Here is a 25,432-nt window from a genome sequence, read left to right on the forward strand (position 1 = left end):
CAGTTTCTTTCATGATAAAAAGGTGTAACCAATTACTAATTTATTAATTTCATAATTAAAAAAAAAAAAATTGTATTTTGTTTTTTCTCTCTAGCATTTTCACACATATCACATGTACACATTACATAATTATACATATACAATAGATATAAATATATAACAATATAAGGGAAGTGGAACACAAATAATTATAACCTCCCCTACAAAAAAAAAACACAAAAAAAGAAAGAAAGAAAGAAATGTTTTATTTAACGACGCACTCAACACATTTTATTTACGGTTATATGGCGTCAGACATATGGTTAAGGACCACACAGATTTTGAGAGGAAACCCGCTGTCGCCACTACATGGGCTACTCTTCCGATTAGCAGCAAGGGATCTTTTATTTGCGCTTCCCACAGGCAGGATAGCACAAACCATGGCCTTTGTTGAACCAGTTATGGATCACTGGTCGGTGCAAGTGGTTTACACCTACCCATTGAGCCTTGCGGAGCACTCACTCAGGGTTTGGAGTCGGTATCTGGATTAAAAATCCCATGCCTCGACTGGGATCCGAACCCAGTACCTACCAGCCTGTAGACTGATGGCCTGCCACGACGCCACCGAGGCCGGTCCCCACAAAAAAAAACACACAACAAAACAAACACCTCAACAACCCTATAATAATAAATTAATTAATTTTAAAATAATTAAATAATAATAAAAAAAAAATAATAAATAAATAAACATATAAATAAATAAAAATGTAAAGAGAAAGGAAAAGGATAGCTTAGTAGTAGAATGTTCACCTTTTGTTGAATAACAGTATTAACCTAGAGTGTATTAAAGTCAGGAGTAATAATGAATGAATGAATGAATGAACATCTAACAACACCCCAAAACTAAACATCAGTAATAACGAAACATACTTTAAGCAGCAGGATTAAAACAAATTAGCTGGTAATAATTAATATGCTTTATTTAGAAAGCAAGTTCTGTAAAACATCAGTATAAATAAAATTTGAAAAAAAACTTGCAAATTTGTGAATACAAAATATTCTAGTGTCGGCTTTGTCCAACAAAATTAATCAAACATGAACCTACATTCATTATTTAAGTCCAACCAATTGTTAAGAAACTACTAAGTATTAAAATAGAATTGCAATTTAATCAAAGTTGTTTAACTACATCAATAACAAAGGGTTAACATCAAGTCCATCCAATTGTTAAGAAGCTAATATTAAAATAGAATAGCAATTTAATCAAAGTTGTTTAGCTACATGAGATATAAAGGGTTAACACCAGCTGGGACCTAACATCTGATACATCAGTCTATCATACCTGTATATACTGGCTGGCAGAACATTCTTACAAGTTCATTATAGTTTTACAACACGGGATTTAACTCGTCAGTTGAGTGCCCACATGAGGTGCTTACATCACAGGATCGAACCACCTCGGTGGATTCATTCAGCTGATTGTTTTTTTCTCGTTCCAACTAGTGCACCACAACTAGCCAAAGGCCATGGTATGTGCTTTCCTGTCTGTGGGAAAATGCATATAAAAGATCCCTTGCTGTATTAAGAAATATGTCGCGGGTTTCCTCTGATGACTACGAGTCAGAATTACCAAATGTTTGATATCCAGTAGCAGATGATTAATTAATCAATGTGCTCTAGTGGTGTCCTTAAACAAAAAACAAACTTTGATAGTGATACATGTTCATGTTCATGTAGGTTACGAGAGAGTGACAATTATTTACTTAGTTTAGATTGGGTAAAACTGAATGCATTGAACAGTAACAGCGAGGAGTATTTAATAGGTAAGAAATAACTAAAACGGGGTTGGAATTAAATTTTGGTTTATATTCAAACTATAGTCCTTCCCAAAGAAAACGCCATTTTTCATACCATGGAATTTACCACAAGTTATTTATTTCTGAGCTGTACTTTTTTTAAATTGCACAAAAAAATATTAGTATTTTTTGTTTGTTATTTCTAAAACATCTCTACTTTTTATCTTACATCAAACCAAAGCAGATGATTAACTAATCAATGTGATCTAGTTTGTTTAAATTGAAGGCAGATGGAACTGACTATAGGTGGCTATTTCATTTACATAAATTGAGTGAAAATATCTGAGGCATGAACAGGATTTGTGACTGATGGATTTGTATTTATTTACTTAATACAAAAATATGGATCGGCTACAAGTGGCTATATGCATCACTGCCAGAAATCAATTTATTGAATGAACACAAACTGCTTTGTTAGCACAGGTGTTGCAGTTATTTTAGATGAGATGAAAATGTGAAATGGAGAATATAACTTAAAAAGACTTACAGCAGTCTATGTGTAAAGTGCAGCATCTAGCCAAAATTAACTAGGAAAATGGCCAGAAAGGGGGGGGGGGGGGGAGGGTAAAACAAATTCTTCTCCAACATGTAATTTTTTTTTTGAATTTTTAACTAATAAAACTAAAATATTTATATGGAGATAACATAGGAATTGGGTACAATTAGGACCCAATTAGGACAAACAACAGATCAACTGACCATGACCCACAGCTATGGGTCGTAGCTTCACTTGACTACATGCAGTAGTATTGGAATAAAGTGCTCCTACTGGCAGTAGCTAGTGGGAATTTCCCTATTAATTTAGTTGGTAGAGCACTGGATTATCTTACTGAGGATCCATGGTTCAAATCCCTTCAGTGGAGGTTGATTTATCCATTAAATATATAGAGGAGGGGCAACCATTCCCCTGCTAGGTATTGCTCTGGCAAATTATATCACAATAACCATAACAATAACCAGAGACGTTTCCCCTTTAAGCTCATAGCAAGTGCACAAGAACGCTGTTTTCAGAAGCAAACAGATATAGAAATGCATCAAAAGACAAAAATAAAAATCACTAATGAACAACAAGGGAAATAACTAACTTGACTCAGAGTCCCACAAAGAGGTAACCTGCTCCTGTGAGAGGTTCTGCTTCAGTCTCTGCACCAGCTCCTCGTACGACTGCAGTCGTCTCCGGTATGCTTCTAGCTCCACCTCGTCACCAGACACATCCTGTAAATAACACGGTACTGATTAAATCATAGATATCCTCGTACGACCGCAGTCGTCTCCGGTATGCTCCTAGCTCCACCTCGTCACCAGACACATCCTGTAAATAACACGGTACTGATTAAATCAGAGATATCCTCGTACGACTGCAGTCATCTCAGGTATGCTTCTGGCTCCACCTCGTCACCAGACATATCCTGTAAATAACACAGTAATGATTAAATCAGAGATATCCTCGTACGACCGCAGTCGTCTCCGGTATGCTTCTAGCTCCACCTCGTCACCAGACACATCCTGTAAATAACACAGTACTGATTAAATCATAGATATCCTCGTACGACTGCAGTCGTCTCCGGTACGCTTCTAGCTCCACCTCATCACCAGACACATCCTGTAAATAACACAGTACTGATTAAATCAGAGATATCTCATATGACCACAGTCACCACACATCCTGTAAATAACACAGCACTGATTAAATCAGAGATATCTCGTATGACCACAGTCACCACACATCCTGTAAATAACACAGCACTGATTAACTCATAGATATCCTCATTCGACCGCAGTCATCCTGTAAATAACACAGCACTGATTAAATCATAGATATCCTCATTCGACCGCAGTCATCCTGTAAATAACACAGCACTGATTAAATCATAGATATCCTCATACAACCACATATAGAAACATATAGCGAAAATAATTGTGGTCTGTGGCCTTCTCAAGACTTATACCACTCAACCATGCAATTACAGTAACACCAAGGTAAAACAACTGGTATGTGGTTCTGTACGTTTATCTAGCAGACCCACCTTGCCCTGACGAAGCTGAGAGAGTGAGTCCTTGAGGTGAGCGTTCACCTTCTGTAGCTCACCCATCTGGACATCAGCGTTGTCGAGCAGCGCCACCTTCGTCTCCATCTTCTCAAATTCCGTCCTCGGCACCTTGATGATATCTCCGTCCTGGGAAATACCGAGCCGCAACTGACCTCTGTTCTCCAGCATCTCTAGCTGCTTCTGTAGGACTTGGATCCGTTTCTGACAATCTTCCAACTTCTGAGGCATGGCCTCCTTTTGGCATGTTTCTTGTCCATTCTGAAATATTAATAATTTGTCAGATCAGTATGAGGCAGAATGCAGAATTCGACAAATCCGCTAGCCCGACGCCCGTGGCTAGTGGTTTTTAAGTTCGGGCTAGTGAGAAACGCAAAACCACTAGCCCGCAGGGCTAGTGGTTTCTCACCCCCTCTCCTTATCGCTCGATCGTGTTTTTTTTTTTTTTTTTTTTTTTCTTTTTCTCTCGGCTGAAATTTCGTTTAATAAATTTGATTGTGACGTTTGTCATAGAATAATATCAACAACATCATCAGTATATAATAATAATCCACTTGAAATAGGTCTGCAAACTGCAGTAACATGCTATCTCTACATCGTTACGGTTACAGCATGCATTGTTTACTTTTCCCTTTCAAGTTTCTGCCACAGGAAATCAAGTCTAATGACATGCGTGTTTTGATTGGTTGGACACGTCACGTGGTAGTTAATCTCGTACATAATTATGTTTTAGGCTAACTTGGAAATGACCAATCGCGACGACAGGTTAATCTCAATCAAACCCCAGTCATGCTTTGAATTTCAGTGTTTGTTTTATTTACCTATTGTTTTCTAATTTAACACTTCGCTTACATATGGTTATCGGCAACCAGGAAAACAATTTACTTTAATGGTAACCGCACATGCAATGACTCGGCTTGGGCTATTACGTTTGGATAATGTCTCACAGCTGCCGATACAAGATAATACCTTTTTTGTTCATCAATTAACAACGGATTAGATGTCGCCGTTCTATTCTTTTGATATCGGTCTGACATGGGATAATGCCCTGTATTTGAGCAATTGGCAGTACCGTTCCTGGCGACATGAATAGTAGGCCCTAAAAGCATAACCCACTACCAAATACACTCAACCATCTATTACCGTGTGTCACACTGTCGTACCCTCATTTAAATTTAATTATTTTGATAGTGGTTTTAGATACCAACCCCTGGAGTGGGCAAAAGCGAAAACGGGACAATAACGATGGATCACACTGGACAAAAGACCAAACGTACAACATGACAAAACTGAAAGTTACAACATAATTTAAGTGTTTGTTTCATTTTACTGTTATACTCGTAAATGTGTAATCTTATAAAAATTTGATAAAAATCCAGTTATAATTGATCAAGAATTTGGGCTAGTGCTTTATCTTGGTGGGCTAGTGGTTTTCACAAACCCACTAGCCCTGTTGCTAGTGACTTTTCAAAATATTTGTCATACTCTGCAGAATGGTTAAGGAATATGCAGCCCTCATCATTAAATTTGTCAGATCAGTATGAGGCAGAAGGTTAAGGAATACAGCCCTCATCATTTAATTTGACAGATCAGTATGAGGCAGAATGGTTAAGGAATACAGATCTAACCATTTAAAGGGAGCTATCACTCTGGTTCCACATCCCTACCGTAGACTAGTTTAAGCAGTGTATCGGACACCCACAGGATCAAGTAAAAGATCCAGTTTTTAGGGGTATTCAGTTTAGAGAGGTTTGGTTCTGTACTGACATGTAAACAAAATACCATGTATAATGTCAGGTTTCGAGGCGATTCCAGTTTACAGAAGATCTGATTTTGAAGAGTTTCACTGTAGTTTTATCTAAAATGGTGTCCCATAATCTCAGTTGGGGAACTAAGGTTGGCCGTTTATAGTGTGTCAGTGGTAATATTCTCCTTACACCACTAACCTGAAAGACATTGTCCTCCAGTTCCTGAATCCTATACTTCATCTTAGTATCATTTCGCTGCAATGTGTTGACACGATTCTTCAGAATCAGCTCCGACTGTCTGAGCTCCTGAATCCGCGACTGGAAGTCGATTTCCCTCAACTGGTACTCCTTGACTCGTTTCTGTAGCGTCGTCTCGCTCTTCTCCAGACTCTCCACCTGCTGTTTCAGGCACAGCTCGCTGTCCCTGACAACCATCAGCTGTCGGCTGAGATCCTGGACCAGCCCTTGCTGCTCCTGCACATGTTTGAGAAACACCGTGTTCTCCTCCACAGCTCTCTGGTACCTCTGAGACATATCCATGTTCATCAAGTCCAGCTCGGACACTTTACTCTGAGCCGCCACTTTGGCGTTCTCCAGCTGTGAGAACTCCGAATGAAGGCTGGCTTCGAAGTGTTCGTAATTCTTAACCCGCTGGAACAGGGCCGTTTCCGACATCTCGAGCTCCTTGATGCGTGCGTCGAGGTAATTGGCTTTCTCGGCCAAGCCGAACTTCTCCTCAGCAAGCTCCTGCAGTCTCGCCTTCAGATTGGCTTCGGACGCCGATAGCTCCTCAACGGTGAGCTCCATGTTTTCGGACTTGGCCAGCCATAGCTCTTCGTCGAGCTTCAGCTTCCTCACAAGATCTCGGAGACGTCGTTCGTGGATGTTCAGCTCGTGGATGCGGTCCTCCATCTTGGACACCTGCGCCTCGAGTTGTTCACACTTGCAGTACAGGGCTCTCTCGGACTGTTCATAGTTGGCAACCTGCTCACGCAGGACCTTCTCGCCAAGCTGGAGCTCACGGATTCGAACATTCTGCTCGTGTATCAGAGATTTGTCCTTCCTGGCAATTTCATGTAGATGCTCACGGTCTGCTTCGAGATCATTGATCTGAAACCAGAGAAGCAAACACATTTTAATGCTTACTTTTGAGATGGATGGATGGATGGATGGATGGATGGGTGGGTGGGTGGATGGATGGATGGATGGATGGATGGATGGATGGATGGATGGATGGGTGGGTGGGTTTGGGTGGGTGGGTGGGTTTGGGTGGTTGGATGGATGGATGGATGGATGGATGGATGGGTGGGTGGGTGGGTGGGTGGGTGGTTGGGTGGGTGGGTGGGTGGATGGATGGATGGATGGATGGATGGGTGGGTGGGTGGATGGGTGGGTTTGGGTGGTTGGATGGATGGATGGATGGATGGATGGATTGGGATGGATGGATGGATGGATGGATGGATTGGGATGGATTGGGATGGATTGGGATGGATGGATAGATGGATGGATGGATGGATGGATGGATGGATGGATGGATGGATGGATGGATGGATGGATGGATGGATGGACTAAATTGGACAGACAGATGGATACACAGGGGAATGGCTGGATTGATATATGAAAGAATTGTTAAAGGAATGGAAAGTAAAGAACTGCCCGTTTAACAACACTTTAGCACATTTTAACCTGTCTATTTGGTGTATACTCACAAGTTGTGGCACACAGGTTAGGTGACCCATAGACCTAAGTTACTAAACTCTCAACGAGCTGTGCAAAATGATTTGCAAAGATGATGTGATCATCATGTGATGTTGCTTAAGAGGTATCAGACGAACATTCTACAACTGAGCTACATATATACCCTTTCCCTGTTTAAAGGAATGAACTAAAAGTTAAAGAGGAAAAGGAAGGAAATGTTTTAGTTAACGACGCACTCAACACATTTTATTTAAAGCTATATATTGATAAAGTTAGATATTGAGAGAGGAAACTCGATTTTGCCACTTCATGGGCTACTCTTTTCGATTAGCAACAAGGGATATTTTATATGCATCATATGCACAGACAGGAAAACACCTATCACAGCCTTTGATATACCAATCCTGCTGCAAAGGCCGGAGCAAGAAATAGCCCAATGGCCCACAGACCGACTATGCATCAAGCGAACATTTTACCACTGGGCTACGTCCTACCCCTTCCCTGTTTAAAGTGATGAACTAAGAGTTAAAGAGATACAGTTAAATTAATATAAAAGATGAACACCAACGACACAAGACCACACACCTGTTGTTTCTGATGTTTCTCTAATCTCTCCAGCTCCCTGATCTGCTGCTGCAGGATGTCTTCTGGTTTATCCAACATGGCTGCCGCCGCCTTCTTCTGCGTGGCCGTCTGCTCCAAACCTTTCTGCTCAAAAGACTTGATCTTCAGCTTCAGAGGCTTCTGCGACTGGTCGGCATCCTGGTCACTCCTAGCAGAGTTTGACTTCTCTCTCGCCTCCAGCTGCTGGATCCTCGTGAGGAAGATGATGTGGTTACCATCACACTTCACTGATGACGGCGATTTCTCGGCTGATGCAAGCTTTTCGTTTAGCTCATCCAATTTTTGCTGAAGATCACAGACTTTGTTCTTTAACAGATGTTCAGAATGTTCAAATTCAGTAATTCGTTGAGTTAAACTGTAAAAGAAGAAATGGAATTTTTATTTTTTATTTTCTTTCAAAAGCTATATGTATTTAACGGATGTACATAATAATGTATAATACATGTACTTGGGATATATATATATAGCTCATTATTTATTGACAGCAGAGATCAATAAAGTGGCAGTGATTATCTGTGTTCATAGTTACTTTATTTAAATAAACACCACTGGTGTAAAACCATGACTTAAATTAACAGACCCGTATAATTCAAATTCAGACAAATTTAAATCCTAGCGTTATGAAAATATATGACAAAAATGGTTTATTCCTATAACAGAATACATCATTATTACAGGGCTTCTAGATTATGGTAGCCCCATTTCCATGGCTAGTGATATTGTGTGTTGGGCTAGTAAATAACTACTATTATCATGCCCGATGGCTAGTGAATTTTTTTGGTCTAATGCTAGTGAAGTCTATTTTGTAAATATGAATACCCTGCCCCCACCCCACCCTACCCACACACCTACCCCCCAATGTTAGTGTTTTTAAGCTCTATCTCTCCCTCTTTAGGTGACATATCCGATACTTACTATCATTTAGTAAAATTGTATTAACTTAAAGTAAAGTAGGGGTAGTGAAATTTTTTATGGTGGCTAGTAAATATTTAAAATCACTGATCACATGGCTAGTGAATTTGTATATAAAAGTACATCTAGGATAAAGTTTGAAATATACTAAGACAAATAATTTTGTGAGAGTGTACTGCATCTCTAACTTTCAGACGTAATTTACACCAGTCATGTCAGTGTTAAGTTATCAGTTCTTAGCAACACAATCAATATAATAACTATGTGCCAACATTGTAAAACTTTCAAATCAAACTGTTAGAATATTTATTAATTTTCTGGCAACTGTTCATACATTTGTCAACATATATATTACCCTTTTTATTTCACTCTTTTGATTTGTCCTAATAACTAAATGCATAAAAATGGATGTATAACACCTCATTTAACTAGCTATTTCACATTTCACACCTCATTGTTTAAAGGGAGCTATCACACTCACTCCCCATAACTCCCCTGAAACTAATTCCATGAGAGTAGCTTTTACCTCAACTTAGCATGGGAATTTTAATACAAAATAGTACTACAAATGTATTAAATATGAATACTCGATATAGTAATGTCTTAAAGACATATTGCCACAGATCATTGACCCATTTAATGGACCAACAAAGTATATACCACAAAATATATACATTTGATTTGTCCCTAAAAGTACTTTATTCAACCATCTACATAACCACCATATATCACTTTATTAATGATATTTTCTAAAATTAATTGAATTATAGCAACAATTCATAATTCAAAAACTATAGTTGCTGATAGGGTTGACATGGATATCTCTCCATTGTTGTGAAGTTTGGGTGATACAATAGCGAAGTTTGCTATACCAAAATGAATGTAATTTTGAATGTTTAGACAAATAAGGTCCTTACATTCATGGCAATATGACTTTAAACTGGCTCAGGGGAGTAATTAATTACTCCCGTAACTCTGTTTTTTCACAGCAATCTTTTCTATTTATTTATTTCAAGAGTAATGTTTTACAATAACTATAATCATGTACCTACAGGCATTTCTTTATAATTCACATCCATACAATCATTTGTTTCAGCCATAAACATCTTGTTTATGTTATTAAATGTTCATATTGCTCAAGACACTACTCAATAATTCTAAGTTCAACTCTAAACACGGTTGACATTTATGACAATCTAGAGTGCTCATATAGGCAGGTAACACACAAACCGCTTATCTTTATTTCAAGTCACTACAGACTCCTTTATAGATTTCAGCGAGTGCTCTTAATATTACAGTCGTAAACATCTAGAGCTTATAATAAAGCCTTTGCTGCTGGGCTGAATCATTCCAGAAATAAATCTAGTATAGTGTGGGATGTCAGCTGACACCTGTACAATAGTATATGTTTACAGGCAGTAAATCAGCAGAAATTTCAATAATTGTTTTAAGTACAGTGATATATATAAAAAAAAGGTCAGGTCAGGTCACGTCACGTCAGAGGTGTTTAACGTACACATTCAGAGCAATCTGTTGTAGTGTAAAAAAAGTAAAGTTTGTTTTATTTAACGACGCCACTAGAGCACATTGATTTTTAATCTTATCATCGGCTATTGGACGTCAAACATATGGTCATTCTGACACTGTTTTTAGAGGAAACCCGCTGTCGCCACATAGGCTACTCTTTTTTACGACAGGCAGCAAGGGATCTTTTATTTGTGCTTCCCACAGGCAGGATAGCACAAACCATGGCCTTTGTTGAACCAGTTATGGATCACTGGTCGGTGCAAGTGGTTTACACCTACCCATTGAGCCTTGCGGAGCACTCACTCAGGGTTTGGAGTCGGTATCTGGATTAAAAATCCCATGCCTCGACTGGGATCCGAACCCAGTACCTACCAGCCTGTAGACCGATGGCCTGCCACAACGCCACCGAGGCCGGTCTGTTGTAGTGTATGCCTGTCCTAGGCACCGGTGTCGATCTCAGCCGGCTCCTCCGTCCAGGACAGGAAACGGGTGGGGTGGGATGGAGCGGGGACCGCCTGCACTGGCAGACGCACTGACAGATGCAAGGGAGCACCAGCAGTCCAACCGTGATCGGTAACAAGTGGAGGGTGGTATGGTGCTATGGAATTTTGAGTCCCGGAGGATGAAGCCAAGGAGAAATGGTGTGCATTTTTTAGAAGGAAATTAGGTGCAATTTTGAACTGTCCACCAAAAATAAAGGCAGGAGCTATGTATAGTTTTGGAAGATTAGTAAGCCAAGAGTAGCTTAAAAAAAAGAAAAGAAAAAGAAACGTACTTTAATTAATGTACTTTAATACATGTATGTGCAAATGTTAACACAACTCATTTGTGAACTATTCCAGCTACATAACAATCATATGTACACATGGACTAATTGTTCAACCTTTACCGGTACTTGTGAATAACACAGATAATCTATAATGTCAAAATTATCAAACATCTACCGTAATATTGCTACAGGTAGCTATTCAAACTGGCAGTTATATAGCTGTGAAACACGAAACACCACCAAATCAGTCAAGTTATCAATAGAAATGTGAATCAATGATGTCCCACTAAGACAAATCACCAAACCGTCTCCAGTCACCGATCCAGCAAATAACCATTAACAAAGAGACCTATCCCAACTCCAGCCATGTAAGTATTGAAATGTATCTTAGAATCTAAAATGTCATGTAACTACAACATTAAAAAACCCCAGTCATTTATGAAGATGATTACCTGTTTCTGTGAAAGAAGAAATATTCCACGGCGTGTTAACAACATGAACACTATATAGTTACACACTGGCACACAAATTTAGCCACAGATGTGGCACCGAGTGGTGATTCCAGATAATAAGACTCAATAATTGATGGGCTCACACCGTCATGCCAGGTAAAAACCAATAATATGTCATGGAATGTTAGGAACTCCAGCAGATGTGCAAGTCAGGTCATGTTTGTAGCAGACGGCAAACTCTATAAAGTCACTTTGTCGTTGCTGTCATAAAGCATCGCAACAACTAGTAAAACATCTTTTTATAGTGGAAGTACTGGTTATAGGGCAAACTGTTTTCGAAGCAAACTTAATGAATGAAAGTGCACATCATCAGTTTAAGGCCATCTCTAAAAATATTCTGGTTTCCTGTGATGATAAATAATTCAACTTACTAAGTATGAAAACAAAAATGTTATTTAAGTTAGTGTACAATTTTGAAGAAAAAAAACCTAAACAAACATAGTTTAATTTTTTTTTAAATCCTAAAAGTGAAAAATGATATGTTCATAATCTTTTAGAACATTTGGTTAATTATAAATCACCTTATTTTTCTTATACTGACAATGATTTCAGTAATGTTTATATTATATGTTTCTGCTCTGTTATGCTTACAAGTTCATTTGATGCAATTATCATGTGTGTGATTTGTTTTGTTTTCAAAATGTTTTTCATACTTACATATATATCCCATTACGGTTTAAGCACACTGTCCTGGACACATAAATCAACTATCTGGGATTTTGGTTGAGATCAGAAGTTACTAGAAATTATCAGTGGTTAGTGAGAGGGAAGTTAGTGTAGTGGCCTTACACTTCCCTAATGACTTGAGCCATTATACCTCACTCTGGACCTCAAAAGCCAGTGTTTTAACCTCTAGATCATTGCATGAGGCTAGTAAGTCTAGGACCTCTAAATCCAATGATTTAACCTCTACATCACAGCATGAAACTGTTAAGTCTAGGACTCTTATAGGCTCTTGCCTGTTGGCCAATCCCAAACCGCATTTTGACGGCAATAAATATTGTTTAAACTAAGTCTAGGACCTTTAAATCCAGTGTTTAACCTCTACATCACTGCTTGAGGCTGGTAAGTCTAGGACCTTTAAATCCAGTGTTTAACCTCTACATCACTGCTTGAGGCTGGTAAGTCTAGGACCTTTAAATCCAGTGTTTAACCTCTACATCACTGCTTGAGGCTGGTAAGTCTAGAACCTCTAAATCCAGTGATTTAAGTTTTACATCACTGCATGTGGCTGGAAAGTTTGTTGTTTAATGACACAACTAAAGCACATTGATTTATTAACCATCGGCTACTGGATGTCAAACATTTGTTAATTTTGACACATAATCAATCCTAGACAGGAAACCCACATGAATCGATCCTAGACTGACCACGCATCAGGCAAGTGCTTTACCACATCCTGCCTTTAGGGCCTTTAAAGCAAATCATTTAACCTCTACATCACAGCATGAATCTGATAAGTTTAGGATCTTGGAATGGTTATGAAAGAGCACCATATATTTGGCAAAAAAAAGGTTTCTCCCCCAATTTTTTTTACCACACAAGCTGTATTTACAGTATGTAAGTTTACCGTCTGCCTTTATTATATACACATACAGTGAAACATCTCAAAACCGGACCCTGTGTAAACCGGAATTCCCTCAAAACCGGATGTTTTTCATGGTCCCTTTTTAGATATCTGTGCAGAAGAGTACCTTTCTAAACCGGATACCTCTCAAAATCGGACATTTTACTTGGTCCCGAGGGTGTCCAGTTTAGGAGAGTTTCACTGTACATATTTTGACCTATATTTTTTATTCACAAACTGAACAACAAGTTCATGAAACGTGTAAAACATTTGTTCGGGATATAATACATGGGACAGTGCATAATGTTCCTCCAACAAAACATTATTAGCCTTGAGGGCTTTATTTATTATCCTGCCCCACAACAATACGATTAGGATGATCACACTAAGGTCAAAGCACTTGCTACCCACTTGAAGGAATGTTCCATTTACAAAGAGAATGTTTGTTATCTTAACACCTGATCTCTTGATTGATTAAGATCAGTCCATTTATGCACTAGGGGTGTCAGGTTTTTCAACGATATATGTACTTAGTCTACAAGAACACATAGATGCTTATGGTCGAAAGAAATTAATTAAATGGATTGTTTTCTCGCACATGAAAATCAATACCAGATTGTACTGTAACAAGTTGTATTCAGTCAAACTTGTGTTAAACAGCCACCTGGGGTTGTGATAACTGTTAACTAAAGTGTGTTTTTTAAGACAGTTGGCTGCTTAATACAGCTCAATGTAGACTACATAACATGATTTTGGAGAACAGTAAGATTAGATGGTTTCTGATTACATGATTTACAACAGTTAAATGGTCTCTTAAATTAAACTGTATTACATGATTTATAACAGTAATAAGGTCTCTTAAATTAAACTGTATTACATTATTTATAACAGTAATATGGTCTCTTAAATTAAACTGTATTACATGATTTACAACAGTAATAAGGTCTCTTAAATTAAACTGTATTACATTATTTATAACAGTAATAAGGTCTCTTAAATTAAACTGTATTACATTATTTACAACAGTAATAAGGTCTCTTAAATTAAACTGTATTACATTATTTACAACAGTAATAAGGTCTCTTAAATTAAACTGTATTACATTATTTATAACAGTAATAAGGTCTCTTAAATTAAACTGTATTACATTATTTACAACAGTAATAAGGTCTCTTAAATTAAACTGTATTACATGATTTACAACAGTTAAATGGTCTCTTAAATTAAACTGTATTACATGATTTACAACAGTTAAATGGTCTCTTAAATTAAATTGTATTACATGTTTTACAACAGTTAAATGGTCTCTTAAATTAAACTGTATTACATGATTTACAACAGTAATAAGGTCTCTTAAATTAAACTGTATTACATGATTTATAACAGTAATATGGTCTCTTAAATTAAACTGTATTACATGATTTATAACAGTAATATGGTCTCTTAAATTAAACTGTATTACATGATTTACAACAGTAATAAGGTATCTAAGTTAAACTGTATTACATTATTTATAACAGTAATATGGTCTCTTAAGTTAAACTGTATTACATTATTTATAACAGTAATATGGTCTCTTAAATTAAACTGTATTACATTATTTATAACAGTAATATGGTCTCTTAAATTAAACTGTATTACATGATTTAGAACAGTATGATTAAACTGTATTACATGATTTAGAACAATACCATTAAACTGTATTACATGATTTAGAACAATACCATTAAACTGTATTACATGATTGGAACAATACCATTAAACTGCATTACACAATTTAGAACAATACCATTAAACTGTATTACACGATTTAGAACAATACATATGTATATATATGTTAAGCTGTTTACAATGCAAATGTAACTCACCTATTTCTTATTTTCATGGACTGTTCAAGCTCAGTTTGAAGATGTACAGTTCTTTTGGTTTCACTCTCTAGTTTCATTTCCAGCTCTTGAATTCTCTGTTCAACAGAGGAATCTTGTGTAAGACTGCCTTGACTACTGCGTCTTGTAGGAAGCACAGGGGGTGTTTGAGCACTTGGTTTACTGGTCTGATTTACAGGAAGCACGTGAGAATTAACAATATTTAAATGAGTTACCGACACAAATCCTTTATCCGTTCGATGACTCTGAATTGAAAGAGCACAGGGTGTGTCATCTGAAGATTTGGCATCTGATGAGGAAGCACTATTTTGTAACTTTGAAATCTGTCCTACAGATGCACCAAGTCTTTGCTGCAGTTCAGAATTGTGTTTTTCAAGCTCAGTTATCTTTTCTTGGTGTTCCTTCTCCTTCCTCTGAAGTATTTCATACCTCTGTGAGATCTCTCTAAGTTCTTGTTCTTGCTGCTTAGCAACACTTTCTAATTTTACCTTCTCCTGAAAGACTTTTTCATCCGACTGGGCAACGCCGATGGATGCACTTCGACTTCTCAGTGATGACACTGCCTTCATAGCACCAAGCTGGTGAGGTTTGCTCACACCATCCCTGGCCTGGGTACCAGGAGCTGGTGTGAGGAAAGCACTACCAATTTTAGGAAGCACAGATTTAGAAAGAGGTTTCTGTCTGAATTGCTCCAAGTCCATGTTCAGGTTCTTTATCAGTTCCTCGGACTTCTGCTGTTTCTGAACAAGGTCATGACATTGTTTATTTAGGCTGGAATTGTCATCTTCCAGACATCTGATCTTATCACAGACTTCTGTCAGCTCGGTTTCAAGAATCTGAATCTCACCTTTCAATTCTCCCTCACGCCTGACTAAGAGATTAATTTCCTCCTTAAGTTTCTTTTCATGATCTTCCATGCTTGTTTTACTTTTCTGCAGATCAACAATGATGTGTTCAGATTCAGACAGTTTTTCGCGGAGCCTTGAAAACTGAAGGTCATATTCCCTTTGCTGTTCTTCTGATTTTGACACTGCTACTTCATACTGTTTCTTTGCCGAGAACAATTTTGATTTTAAATCATCAACTCTTGCTGACAAGACATTCTTCTCCTTCACAACACTGTCCAGTCCTGACGTGGACTTTTCAAGATTTTTCACATTTAGTTTCTCTGCTTCAAGTTCACTTCTCAACTCATGAACCACTTTCTCCAATCTTTCTTTCTCATTCCCAAATTCATCCATTTTCTCTTTAAACTCCTTCTCAAGCACCATCAACCTATCATTATTACTTCTTTGTGTTTCCAACTCCTGCTCCAGCTTGTGCATTGATTCCTCTAGAGCACACTTATCTTCAACCACTGAACTCCATTTACTCTTCCACTCACTCTCGGATTTCATCAGTTTACTCAGTTCAACTTCCAAGTCGCCAACTGATCCAGAATTTTTCCGCATTCTTTCCAACTCTGCTTTTAGCCTTTCTTCCCCTTCTTCCAGCTCCATGACTCTCTCCATCAGTTTGTCCTCAGACTGTTCCAGAAGGCGATTCTTCTCTCTCAGCTGTTTTTTCTGCACACTGATGGATTCCAGTTCTGTAAGTCTAGCTAACAGCTGGCGGTTTTCAGTCTCCAAGTCCTGGACTCGTGTGAACATGGTTGATACCCTTCCTCCACATACACTCAGACCTGTAGATGAATCTTTCAGATCTGAAGTGTCTGTGGAGGAATCCTGTGTTTCACAGCGGCGTACTGAAGTTGGCTCCCTGTGACCAAGTGTTTCTGTTGAGACTTCTTTTGTTACCTTGGAAACTAGCCTGCTCCTAAGCTGGTCACATTCCATTCTCAGTGTTTGTTCTATCTCCTCTAGTTCTGTAACTCTGTCCATGAAGTGCTGTTCAGCATCCTAAAAATAATTAAAATGATAGTCATATAATCTGATTCAGGCTAATCTTAGCCACATGGGTCTAATCCTTAATGTAGTATTATATCAGTCATATAATTTAAGCATTGAATGTAGTCAAAAAGAAAAGAAAAAAAAAGGAAAAAGTAATCTTTCAATTGTATATATGCTAATTTTTCAGTCAATTAATATAGAAGTTAAGTGACTGGTTAATATATGGGAGTTGGTTGATGATCATCGGGAAACAAAGATACTGATAACATAATATAACAAACTGCATTAAATATGCAACACTCATTGTACAAAACATTTCATATTTTATCTAATAACAGATACAAAATCAACTGCATATCATAACTGACCACAAATTAAACTTTAATGTTACTGAAGTTGTTATCTTGGTTCACACATGCAAGGTATTTTTTGTGTTAACTGATTTTCAAAAGTCTCAACATTGGGTATGGCTGCTACATGAATGTGACTGCATGCATGTGTTGAATCTTCTATGCATTGACATAATCATATGTCAGAAGACGGTGCCATGGGGTATTCACCATCAATTGTGGATGAAGACTTGTTCCAGTTATTATTGCTTGTCAGCTGGTAGGTGTGGGTGGTTCTTGCGTGGACATCTTATCACAGTTCATCCCAAAGATGTTCAGGCAAGATCAAGAGAAAGGGACAGCCAATCCATGAGATTGATATTTTTCACCTGGTAGATCTTAGCACCAGTAATTTTATTATTCATGCATGTGTAATGGAATTTTCCAGTATGACAGCACACAGTTCTTACAACAGGCCTCTGAAACATCAATGCCATGGATTGGCCTTCACTTTTTAGATTCTCTGCACTAGTATGACAACACACAGTTCTTACAGCAGGCAAGAAACATCAATGCCATGGATTGGCCTTCACTTTTTAGATTCTCTGCACTAGTATGACAACACACAGTTCTTATAACAGGCCAAAAAACATCAATGCCATGGATTGGCCTTCACTTTTTAGATTCTCTGCACTAGTATGACAACACACAGTTCTAACAGCAGGCAAGAAACATCAATGCCATGGATTGGCCTTCACTTTTTAGATTCTCTGCACTAGTATGACAACACACAGTTCTTACAACAGGCCTCTGAAACATCAATGCCATGGATTGGCCTTCACTTTTTAGATTCTCTGCACTAGTATGACAACACACAGTTCTTACAGCAGGCAAGAAACATCAATGCCATGGATTGGCCTTCACTTTTTAGATTCTCTGCACTAGTATGACAACACACAGTTCTTACAACAGACCTCTGAAACATCAATGCCATGGATTGGCCTTCACTTTTTAGATTCTCTGCACTAGTATGACAACACACAGTTCTTACAACAGACCTCTGAAACATCAATGCCATGGATTGGCCTTCACTTTTTAGATTCTCTGCACTAGTATGACAACACACAGTTCTTACAACAGACCTCTGAAACATCAATGCCATGGATTGGCCTTCACTTTTTAGATTCTCTGCACTAGTATGACAACACACAGTTCTTACAACAGACCTCTGAAACATCAATGCCATGGATTGGCCTTCACTTTTTAGATTCTCTGCACTAGTATGACAACACACAGTTCTTACAACAGACCTCTGAAACATCAATGCCATGGATTGGCCTTCACTTTTTAGATTCTCTGCACTAGTATGACAACACACAGTTCTTACAAAAGACCTCTGAAAAATTAATGCCATGGATTGGCCTTCACTTTTTAGATTCTCTGCACTAGTATGACAACACACAGTTCTTAGGCAAAAAACATCAAAGTAAAGTTTCTTTTATTTAACGACACTACTAGAGCACATTCATTTTTTTTCTTATCATCGGCTATTGGACGTCAAACATATGGTCATTCTGACACTGTTTTTAGAGGAAACCCGCTGTCGCCACATTAGGCTACTCTTTTAAGACAGGCAGCAAGGGATCTTTTATTTGCGCTTCCCACAGGCAGGATAGCACAAACCATGGCCTTTGTTGAACCAGTTATGGATCACTAGTCGGTGCAAGTGGTTTACACCTACCCATTGAGCCTTGCAGAGCACTCACTCAGGGTTTGGAGTCGGTATCTGGATTAAAAATCCCATGCCTCGACTGGGATCCGAACCCAGTACCTACCAGCCTGTAGACCGATGGCCTAACCACAATGCCACCGAGGCTGGTACAAGAAACATCAATGCCATGGATTGGCCTTCACTTTTTTAGATTCTCTGGATCGTGTGAACTGTAATGTAATGTCCACACACACACACACACACACACACACACACACACACACACACACACACACACACACACACACACACACACACACACACACACACACACACACACACACACAGAGGCAGGCACACAGACACACACGCACACACAGACACACACACACCCACCACACACCCACCTCACACACACACACACACACACACAGAGGCAGGCAGACAGACACACATGCACACACAGACAGACACACACACACACCACACAGACACACACACCTCACACACACACTCACACACACACCTCACACACACCTCTCACACACACACACACCACACACACACACCTCACACACACCTCACACACACCCACACACACACACACACACACACACACCCCACACACACACACACACCACACACACCACACACACTCACACACCACACACACCACACACACACACACCTTACACACACACACACACACACACACACTCCCCACACACACACACCACACACACACCTCACACACCACACACACACACACCTCACACACCTCACACACACCACACACACCTCACTCACACACACACCAGCTGATGAGCAATTGTAATTGGAGCAGGCTGTGATCCATGAATGAGGGGCGGGATGTAGCCCAGTGGTAAAGTGCCCTCTTGACATGTGGTCGGTTTAGGATCAATCCCCATCGGTGGATCCATTGGGCTATTTCTTGTTCCAGCCAGTGCAACATGACTGGTATATCAAAGGATGTGGTATGTGCTATCCTGTCTGTGGGATGGTGCATATAAAAGATCCCTTGCTACTAACTGAAAAATGTAACGGGTTTCCTCTCTAAGACTACATGTCTAAATTACCAATTTATAAATCAAGGTGCTCTATTGGTGTTGTTAAACAAAAACAAAACTTTAATGATCCATGAATGACAGCATATATATACCCCAAGGCACCATCCAACCCGTGATTCTGTTGATGCTAGTACGGAGACTTTTGAAATTTGGTTAAAACAACAATATTACTCATGCATAAACCATAAGACTTATGCGCCAACAACTTACAGACATTAAACATAAATTTGTGGTCAGTTATGATATGCACTTGATTTCAATCTGTTCATTAAATAAAATATGAAATGTTTGGTACAGTGAGTGCCTTATGTTTTTTAAGTGGTTCACTATATAGTGGTATGTGGATCTGTTGATGAACAATTATGTGGAGGTGTAGTGATATATAGGAGACTTATGGAGCCTGCAGAGCTATCAGGACTGGCACTCACCAAATGTGCCAATTGTGAATTTTAAAAGTCAACTGGTGAATTTTAAAAGTCAAGTGGCAAATTTTATTTTAATTTGGTAAAATAGTTTCATGTAATAATTGATATATTTTGTTAGAAAATAACTGGGTTTCCTCAATTTTTTAAGTTTAATAGATAATTTGGCAAAATGAGCGAACATTTTCAAGATGTTTTGATATATATATTCAGTGGTATAAGAAAGTGCCAAAAAGTGGGCAGAATAGATATTTATTTATTTATCTCTAAATAAATATAAATATATGTATATATAAACCATATAAACTGCTGCTACTGTTACCCCTCACACGCACTTCCTACACCAGTGATATTATTGGACTGATGACTAATACCTATGCATGTGTATGTGGCAATCAACTAAATGAAGATCGTATGGAAGCTCAATGACTGATGATGATTTAGTAGTTGACAGATTGATAATATGTGGCTGTCAAAGTATAGATAATATGGAAATCAAATGATTGATGATAACATAGCAATCAGTTAGAAAATTAACATTTGGTTTTTGATAAACAGACCTAAAATCAGTAACCTCAAATTCAGAACAATACAATGTACCACGAATGATTATTAATATGTACATTTAAAAAAGAAATTTACCCCAAAATTCTGGCTTAAATAGTTTCCAAATAATTTAAATGAAACAATTTTGTGAATACTAGTTTGAACCAACATTTAACCCTCGAAATTCTGATCTTCTTGTGATTGTAATAAAGTAAATACCTTATAATAATAAAGATGTTTATTATTTCTGATTTGAACCATTAGGAAATGAAAAAACAAAAACAATACCTGTAATATTTGATTCTTCCTCTCCATGACAGAACAATTATTGTTGAAGTTGGTGACCATTTTCTCCAGTTCCTGGTTCTTCTGATCCACCTGTTTCATCTTTCCCTCAAGCTGAAGGTGGCCTTTCTTTAATTCACCAATGCAGACATTCAGACGACAGTTTTCTTTCTGACTGGATTCCAGATCTACCAGCAACTGTTTCATCTTCATCTCCAGTTCACTTTTCTCAGATTCCAACTCACTGACTCGGTGACTTAGGCTTTCCTTTTCCGAGTGCACAGAGGATAACTTATTTTGGACTTCTCGTTTTTCTTCTTGGAAATATTTGTCACTAGACTGAAATTTGTCTTTGTCTTTTTTCAGAGATTCGACAACAGAGTGCAGGTTATGAAGTTCAGTTTCCAGGGAAGCTTTAGAGTAAGTTAGATCATTCAGTTCTTTTTCACAGTTATTCAGTTTTGTTTTTAAATCTTTATTTTCGAATGCAAGCAAACTTTCTTTCTCATGAACTGTCTTAAGGTCTTTCTCTAGGTTTTCACTGACAGTTTTCAGTTCACAGATTTTCAATTTTTTATTGTCATTTTCTAACGTCACAGAATCACACTTCTTTGCATATTCCTCTGCTGCTATTGTTAGTGTTTCATTCTTCTGTTTTAGTTTTAGAATGTCACCTTGTAATTCCGTATTTGTCAGCGTCAAAGATGTCAAGTTTTCATGTTCAGTTTTGTCCTTGTTTATCAACTCTGACCTTTCAGCATCTAACAATTCAGTTCTCTTTTGTAATTCAAAAACCTTTTGTTCTAGAAGTTTCTTCTCATTTTGAAGGCTTATAATTTGCTCATTAATCTTACTTTTCTCCTTTTCCAAAGATTCTGTTAAATGTTTAAAATGAAAGACATTTTTCAACAACTCAGATTTTTCTGCAGTAAGTTTGTGCACCTCCTGTTTGCACTGGTCGAACTTTTTCTGGAGATTTTGACCTTGTTCTTGGAGATTTTTCTTTTCCATGTCTACCGAGGTGTTCAGTGTATGAACATTCTCATACTGAACACTCAGATCGCCGACTTTGCTTTCCAAAGACAAAATCTTCGATGTCTTTTCTTTCAACTCCTTCTCCAGTTTTTCCAACTTGTCACTTTTAATGTTGACATCTTTTTTCAGATCAGAAATGTGGCCTTTGAGAAGATCCCTCACAGCTTCGCGGTTTTCCAAAGTACTTTCCAATTCCGAACACTTTTCTGTGAACTCTTTGTTCTCAGCCGTTAGATTTTCTATCTGTGTGTTATTCTCCACAACAGTTTCCTCATACTCCAACAGAATCTTTTCAAGAGAGTTTATTCTTTCAGATGCATTTTTGTTTGTCTCTTCAAAATCAAGAAGATTCATTTCAAGTGATTTAATTTTATTCTGTTGATCACGTTTTTGTGATTCCAACTCAGCAACATGGACGTCTAATTTGTGGCATTTCTGAACAAGTTGTGCTATTTTGGCTTTTGTATTTTCCTCCTGTTGCTCCAGCTCATTAATCCTGGCTGTTCTGCGTTCATCCTCCTGTTCAATCATTTTAATCTTACTTTCTAACTGTAAAGAACTGTTATTTCTACTCTCTTGGAGACTGTTTACCAAATCTGTTAATTCTTTTTCTCTAGATTCAAGCTCTTGAATTTTTAATAAATATTCTTTCACTTGTGTTTGATTTTTCATCAATTCTTTGGTCAAGGAATCATTTTTTCTATTGGAATCTGTAAGTTCCTTCATCAGTGATGACACTTTGTTGCTCAGTGAACTTTCACTGCATCTAAAACTGTGCTGCAGATCTTCTGCATTCTTTTCCAGGTCAGATATTTTTGTTAGCAACCTTGTTTCATTTTTTTCACTTTCTGACAATTTTTCCATCAGTTCTTGTTCATATTTTTCCATTCCGTTCAATTTGGTTTGTAAATTCTGTTCCTGTTTCTGACTTTCATGCAACTTATCTATAATTTGTTTCTGGTGAAGTTTCAACTCTGACACTTTAGCAGCAAGAGTTGTCTTCTCTTCCTTCAAGTCACTCATTTCTTTTCCAAGTTTGAAAATCTTTGCTTCTGAACTTGCATCCTTTTCTGTGAGTTCACGGATACTGTTTTCCAACTTGCTAACCTTAGTTTTAGCATTTATTTTATTGTTTTCAATCTCTTTTCTTAGAATTTCAATTTGGCTTTGAGCATCTGATTCTTTTTGTTTGATTTCCCGTTGTAACTTCAAGATTTCCGCTGTTGCCTTCTCTTCTCTGGATTTTGCTTCAACAAGTACTTTCTCCAGCTGTTCAATTGTAATGGTATAGTCCAAACACTTCTGCTGCAAGCGTGCAATCTCTTTTTCCACTTCCTCGATCTTTAACTTGGCTTTCTCTCGCTCTTCTAGCAAGGATTTCATCTTTTTCTCAAGGGAGTTAACTTTAGCTTTGTGGATCTTCTCCATTGTTTCGAGTTTCTCTTGCAGAGTTTCCTCATTGTCTTCCAGAGAGTCGAGTTTGTCCAGCAGGTTTTCCTGAGACGTGTGAAGTTCTTTTATTTGATCCTCGTACCGCAACATGCGCTCCACTGTCACCTACAACAGAGATGGATTGCTCATGTATTTTTATCTTCAGACAAAATTATGCATTTCAGTTATTTATAAAAACAAAGGACACTAACATACAATATATATATTTATATTAACATGTAATATGTACATATGACAGTCCATCCCAGGAAAGTATATTAACATGTAATAAGTACATATGACAGTCCATCCCAGGAAAGTACATTAACATGTAATAAGCACGTATGACAGCCCATCCCAGGAAAGTACATTAACATGTAATAAGCACGTATGACAGCCCATCCCAGGAAAGTACATTAACATGTAATAAGTACATATGACAGTCCATCCCAAGAAAGTACATTAACATGTAATAAGCACGTATGACAGCCCATCCCAGGAAAGTACATTAACATGTAATAAGTACATATGACAGTCCATCCCAGGAAAGTACATTAACATGTAATAAGCACGTATGACAGCCCATCCCAGGAAAGTACATTAACATGTAATAAGTACATATGACAGCCCATCCCAGGAAAGTACATTAACATGTAATAAGTACGTATGACAGCCCATCCCAGGAAAGTACATTAACATGTAATAAGTACATATGACAGCCCATCCCAGGAAAGAACATTAACATGTAATAAGTACATATGACAGCCCATCCCAGGAAAGAACATTAACATGTAATAAGTACATATGACAGTCCATCCCAGGAAAGTACATTAACATGTAATAAGTACGTATGACAGTCCATCCCAGGAAAGAACATTAACATGTAATAAGCACGTATGACAGCCCATCCCAGGAAAGTACATTAACATGTAATAAGCACGTATGACAGCCCATCCCAGGAAAGTACATTAACATGTAATAAGCACATATGACAGCCCATCCCAGGAAAGAACATTAACATGTAATAAGTACATATGACAGTCCATCCCAGGAAAGAACATTAACATGTAATAAGCACGTATGACAGCCCATCCCAGGAAAGTACATTAACATGTAATAAGTACATATGACAGCCCATCCCAGGAAAGTACATTAACATGTAATAAGCACGTATGACAGCCCATCCCAGGAAAGTACATTAACATGTAATAAGCACGTATGACAGCCCATCCCAGGAAAGTACATTAACATGTAATAAGTACATATGACAGTCCATCCCAGGAAAGAACATTAACATGTAATAAGTACGTATGACAGCCCATCCCAGGAAAGTACATTAACATGTAATAAGTACGTATGACAGTCCATCCCAGGAAAGTACATTAACATGTAATAAGTACATATGACAGTCCATCCCAGGAAAGTACATTAACATGTAATAAGTACATATGACAGCCCATCCCAGGAAAGTACATTAACATGTAATAAGTACATATGACAGCCCATCCCAGGAAAGTACATTAACATGTAATAAGTACGTATGACAGTCCATCCCAGGAAAGAACATTAA

At 37.9% G+C, this 25,432-nt stretch overlaps 1 protein-coding gene across 6 annotated transcripts in view; it reads right to left on the bottom strand.

Moving 5' to 3' along the window:
* The window catches only part of LOC121382563 (golgin subfamily B member 1-like), a 141,142-nt gene that overhangs the window by 32,194 nt on the left and 83,516 nt on the right, over positions 1-25,432 (bottom strand). For all 6 annotated transcript variants that reach the window (XR_005959180.1, XM_041512029.1, XM_041512030.1 and 3 more), the window contains 6 exons: positions 21,400-23,988; positions 15,109-17,024; positions 7,915-8,308; positions 5,830-6,741; positions 3,863-4,144; positions 2,921-3,050 (listed from right to left, as the gene is read on the bottom strand). Coding sequence is in view for 5 of the 6 variants with exons in the window: in XM_041512029.1 (XP_041367963.1) it covers positions 2,921-3,050; positions 3,863-4,144; positions 5,830-6,741; positions 7,915-8,308; positions 15,109-17,024; positions 21,400-23,988 (6,223 nt within the window). In the remaining variant the exon portion in view is untranslated. The remainder of the gene's footprint in view (positions 1-2,920; positions 3,051-3,862; positions 4,145-5,829; positions 6,742-7,914; positions 8,309-15,108; positions 17,025-21,399; positions 23,989-25,432) is intronic.

This window comes from Gigantopelta aegis, chromosome 10 (genome assembly GCF_016097555.1).
Source record: "Gigantopelta aegis isolate Gae_Host chromosome 10, Gae_host_genome, whole genome shotgun sequence".
Lineage (NCBI taxonomy): Eukaryota > Metazoa > Mollusca > Gastropoda > Neomphalida > Peltospiridae > Gigantopelta > Gigantopelta aegis.